The sequence below is a fragment of the Mandrillus leucophaeus genome, unplaced genomic scaffold (assembly GCF_000951045.1).
Source record: "Mandrillus leucophaeus isolate KB7577 unplaced genomic scaffold, Mleu.le_1.0 Scaffold67, whole genome shotgun sequence".
Classification (NCBI taxonomy): Eukaryota; Metazoa; Chordata; class Mammalia; order Primates; family Cercopithecidae; genus Mandrillus; species Mandrillus leucophaeus.
Window position 1 is genome coordinate 2,693,500 of NW_012107252.1, and position 5,663 is coordinate 2,699,162.

The following is a 5,663-nucleotide window of genomic DNA, read 5'->3' on the forward strand; positions in this document are numbered from 1 at the left end:
CCTCAGCCTCCCAAAGTGCTGGGATTACAGGCATTAGCCACCACACCCAGCCTAATATTTAATTTTTAAATATAAATTAGATTACATTATATATGTAGTTTGCCTTTTTGCTTAAAAACATGTCTCAGAGATCATTACAAAAAGATGTAACTCATTCTTTTTAATCACTGCATAGATATCCATAGGATAGAGATGCCTGAGTGGACTAAAGAGTAGCAAAACTGAAGTCATCATTTCCTCTATCAAAACTTGCTTTTCCTGCTGGGCACGGTGGCTCACACCTGTAATCCCAGCACTTTGGGAGGCCGAGGTGGGTGGATCATTTGAGGTCAGCAGTTGGAAATCAGCCTGGACAACATGGTGAAACCTCATCTCTCCTAAAAATACAAAAATTAGCCGGGCGTGGTGGCACATGCCTGTAGTCCCAGCTTCTTGGGAGGCTGAGGCAGGAAAAATGCTTGAACCGGGGAAGCGGAGGTTGCAGTGAGCCAAGATCATGCCCCTGCACTCCAGCCTGGGCAACAGAGAAAAGACTCCTTCTCAAAAAATAAAATTAAATTAAAAAAATTGCTTTTTCTTTATTGTCCCCGATCCTACCACGAACTCAGTTTTCCTGGACTGAAAAACAGAAATCATCCTGGACTTCTCTCATTCCTATACCCTCCAGGCCTAACCAGAAATAGTCTCGTCATTTTCACCTTTTCAATATTTCTTCAGTCATCTCTTCCCCTCTATCTCACTGCCGCTATTCTATTTTCACATCCTCATCACTTAGCACATGAAAAACTACAAGAGTGTCATAATGGATTTCTCTGCTTCTAGTCGGCCCCTCACAAATCCTTTCTACAGACTGCAGTTAGAATGATCTTCCTAAAGTACAAAGCTAGTTTAAGCACTTCCCTGCTGAAAATCCTTAAATGTCTACATAACTACTACAAGGTTAGCAGTAATTCAAGTTCAAGCTCCCCAGAAAGGCCATAAGGCCATCCATGACATGGTCTGCAGTCTTGCGTTTACCACTTACCACCAGGCCCTTTATGCGAAAACCATCTGCACCACTTAGAATCTCCCCCAAAGCACCACACTCTCTTATCTATGCACAACCATGTGCTTGGGATGCCTGTTTGTCCCTTTTGCCTATCCTATTTTTAGTCCAAAACTCAGTCTAAACATCGCCTTATCCAGGAAGCATTCCCTGACCCTCCTAGTCTGGGTTGGATGCTCCCCTTTGATGCTCCCAAGCCAGTCTATGCACATCACAGAAAAATAGCATGTTTGTTTTTCTGTCTTTCCCACTGAAATTAGAGCTCTTTGAAGCTTATTCCTCTATGCACTCTTAGGGCCTGGCACAGTACCAATTGGCACATAGTATAAATTATTTGTTGATTAAATGGGTAAACATACCCATTTTAGTGATGGTGAGCCACTTAGGGGTTATAATCAAGAGGGAGACATGATTCAGTTGTTCAATAAAGAATTATTGAGGGTGACTTTGTACAAGGCACTGGGGATAAATAGTACAACAAATAAAATGGAAAAGGGGCCAGGCTCAGTGGCTCACACCTATAATCCCAGCACTTTGGGAGGCCAGGGTGGGCAGATCACTTGAGATCAGGAGTTGGAGATGAGCCTGGCCAACATGGTGAAACCCCATCTCTACTAAAAATACAGAAATTAGCCAGGTGTGGTGGTAGGTGCCTGTAATCCCAGCTACTCAGGAGGCTGAGGCAGGAGAATTGCCTGGACCCAGGAGGCAGAGGCTGCAGTGAGCTGAGATCACACCACTGCACTCCAGCCTGGGCAACAAAGCAAGACTGTCTCAAAACATTTTTAAAAATAAATAAAATGGAAAAGGTTCCAGCATTGTTGGGGCTTACATTAGTAGAGGGGAGGGGAAAAGGAGGGGGAGACAAGTAAGTAAAGAAATAAAGGAACAAAGTTATAATAGAGACTAAAGGGGGGCGTGTGGTGGGTGGGCGGGGTGGGTACTGCTAATTTAGACTGAGTGGCCAGGAAAAGCCTCACCAGGGAGGTGATAGATAAGCCGAGATCTAAATGGCAAGAAAGAATGAGTCACATGAAGACCTGCAGTCAGAGCAATCCAGGGCAAAGGCAAAGTGCAAAGATAGCACATTTGGCATATCTGCGGCACAGAAAGAAGGCCTGTGTGGATAAAGGGTGATAAACTGGCATGAGAATCATAAGAGATGAGAATGGTGAGGCAAGGAGAAACCAAATCACAGACTCCCATAGGCCTGGTAAAGAGTTTGGGTTTTATTCAAAGTGGGATGAAGAGCCGCTAAAGGATTTTAAGCAGTAAACGATGACAATTTGAATGACATTTTTAAAAGATATGTTTCTCTGTGAATAAATAAATAAGAGTAGAAGCAGAATCACCAGTTAGAAATTTGCCTTAATCCAAGCAAGGAATAATAGTGGCTTCATCTAACATAGCAGTGGTAAAGATCAAAATCAATAGATTTGTGACATTATATTCTGGACATTATCACATCAACATTTGTGGAAACAAATTCTGGTAGCCATGTGGAGAACAACTTGAAGGTAGTGGCAAAAACAAAAGCAGAAAAGCCAGTTAGGAGACTATTGTAATAATCTAATAGCAAAATAACACATAGGGGAGAGTAGGAGGAATGACGTATGAGAACACGTTAAAAATATAGGATATTTTTCTCCAGAAAGATGAGGGTTCTTTAATCTTTGAAACAATCCTGTGAGGTTGGTATCATTAACCCATTTTACAAATAGAAGGAAACTGGAGCAGAAATAAACCAAGTAATTTGCCCAAAGTTATACAAAAGTAAGCCAAGACCTGAATTCTTGGTGAAAACCCATGCTGTTTTCACATATCATGCTAGGTCTTTCCTCAAAGGGAAGAGGCCAGACACCAAAGCTGACTTCAGAAAACATCATGGCAAAATAGCAAAAACAAACAAATGATCAAATGAACACAGGAAAAAAACAAAAAAAAAAAACAAACAAAAAAACCATCATGGCATAAAGACAGAGGGAAAGCTCTAGAGGCCCCTTGAAAGAAGGAGTTAGATGATAATCCCTACAGGCCATCGTTCTTGTGGGATGGGAAGCCTTGGGATTAGTCTCTGGGGCAGGCCTGATTCAATGACTCTGTGGGGCTGGGTCTTAGGTACCCCATCTGGGAGGACTGTGAAGAGGAAGAGAAAACAAATCCAGGATTACAGACCCCACAGTTCTCTCGCTGCCACTTCAAGTCACGAAATGACAGCGTTATTCACATCCTTGTGGAGGTGACCACAGCCCTGGGTGCTGTTCACAGTTACCTGGGCTCCCCTTTCTGGATCCACCAGGCTGGTAAGAACTTTCTTCCCCATTCTTCCCACATAGTTCCCAGCCCCACTGAATCTGACCCTGTGCCCAGGATCCCCAACTCTGACCCTTCTGACCAATGGTTCTGGTGGCACAACGCCTCATACACAGAAGGACTTAAGCTGCTCCCTGCTGACATCCCTGTAGTGCGCCTCCCCACCCCAAACTTACACTGGAGGGAGATCTCCAGCGGGCATCTGGAATTGGAGTGGCAGCACCCATCATCCTGGGCAGCCCAAGAGACCTGCTATCAACTCCGATACACAGGAGAAGGCCATCAGGACTGGAAGGTATGGTCAAGCAACAAACGCCCACAGACCTCACTATGCAGGGGATCCCTGGGGTTGGCCATGCCTGTTAGCAGGAGTGAAAGTGTCTATGTATCCAGTCTCTGCTAGTATATCTATGTTTATCAGATTCAACTGGTATCTTAGTCTCTCTTGAGCATCCGATACTTCTGGCTACTCCTACTTAACATTTCTCTTCCCTTTGTCTTTGGGATATCAGTCTTCCCTGATTTTCCTCCTACCTCTCTGACTGAACTTTCTCACTCTCCTCTCCTGTCTCCTCCTTGCCAGCCTTCCACAAAATGCTGTGCTTCCTACAGTCTCATCCTAGGCTCTTTTCTCCTCTGATAAAAAAAAATATCTTCTCCCCAGGTGAGTGCTTCAACTCCATGGTTTCAATGGCCATACATTACAATAGCAATTTTACCATTCTAATTCCCATATGGAAAGGAATTTACAAACCACAAATTACCAAAACGTTTGAAGTCTGTTTCCTCATTGGTGAAATGGGGATGAAGCTATCTACCTTATGGAGTTATAGTAAAAATTAAATACTATATCTAAATACTGGCATAAGGAAAGTGCCCAATAATACGTTACTTAAATATTAGTTTGTCAACTTTTATTCTCATTTGCCACACATATATACAACTATGTGCAACATCTTATGGTTCCACCAAAACCTCCTCCCCCTGGACATTTCAGACTCAGTCTATCCAGAATGGAACTCCTCTTCCTCCTGAAGCTTTACTTTTTTATTGTGATAAAACTTACATACAACAAAGTGTACAAATAGTCTGTACATGTGTATACATCCATGTAACCATAACCAGGATCAAGACATAAATTATTTCCAGCACCTCAGAAGCTCCCAATGCCCCGCCACATCCCCCGCCACCAAAGGAATCACCATCCTGACATTACCATTGATTCATTTGGATTGTTGTTGAACTCTATAAAATGGAACCCTAAAGTATATCTTCCTCAAACTAACTTCTCGTCTGTTTCCTGTCTCTGACAATGGCACCACTACTTACCCAGTACCCAAGCCTGGAAGCACCCTTGACTCTTCTTGCTCTTCCCTTACCCCTTCCCCTTACTCATCAACAACTAAGTTGATGGCAATAACGTACTAACAGTCCTCAAATTCCTACCAGGATTGCCTTAGCCTCATCTGTGACCATCCAGCCTTGTCATCCAGGCTTTTAGCACACTAAACTACTCTGTGGCACAAAACCAAGCATTAAATGCTTCTCTGGACTTCCATGGTGCCTTGCACTAATTAATTGTTGTGATTATTTACCTGTTTGGGTCTCCCTCATTAGACATGTAAGAGACGGTGTTTTATTGCTTTCTCCCCAGTGCTTGCTTAACCCAATGTTTGGAGTATCACACAGTTCATAAATGTTTGCTGTCTTCCTGCTTGTACACGTGATGCTTGTACCCCAGCGCCTGACGCAAATCTGGCATCCTCCGCAGCATGAGTATTATTTGTGGCATGGTCTATGTGACTCTGAATATATCTGTTTCTGGGGGTGTCCATCGCCCGACCTGGAGTTGTGAGAGCACAGGGCAGGGTGCGTGTGTACCGGGATCCTTGCCAAGGGTGTACCTGGGTGTTGGTGTTAGGATACGTAGCTCTCTGAGGTGAGGTCTGGCGCCTTTCTCTCGGGCAGAGAGTGATCCTGTTGGGGAGAGGCTTTCGGTTAGGGCGCTCTATCCTGTTTCTGCCGGGAAGCGTGTTTTATGCCAGTGGGGCTCTTTGTGGGGATCTCCGACAGCCTGGGGATTCGGAGCTGTAGGATTTGGGTCAAACAGACGCCCGGCTGTCGAAGCCCCGACGCCGGGCCACCGCACACTTCTTTGTGCAGGTGCTGGAGCCGCCTCTCGGGGCCCGAGGAGGGACCCTGGAGCTGCGCCCGCGATCTCGCTACCGTTTACAGCTGCGCGCCAGGCTCAATGGCCCCACCTACCAAGGTCCCTGGAGCTCGTGGTCGGACCCAGCTAGGGTGG

At 44.9% G+C, this 5,663-nt stretch overlaps 1 protein-coding gene across 1 annotated transcript in view; it reads left to right on the plus strand.

Moving 5' to 3' along the window:
• Positions 1 to 5,663, plus strand: part of MPL (MPL proto-oncogene, thrombopoietin receptor) — a 26,768-nt gene that overhangs the window by 5,546 nt on the left and 15,559 nt on the right. The window contains exons 7-9 of the mRNA XM_012001915.1: positions 3,164 to 3,348; positions 3,511 to 3,653; positions 5,522 to 5,659. Of these exons, the coding sequence (XP_011857305.1) occupies positions 3,164 to 3,348; positions 3,511 to 3,653; positions 5,522 to 5,659 (466 nt within the window). The remainder of the gene's footprint in view (positions 1 to 3,163; positions 3,349 to 3,510; positions 3,654 to 5,521; positions 5,660 to 5,663) is intronic.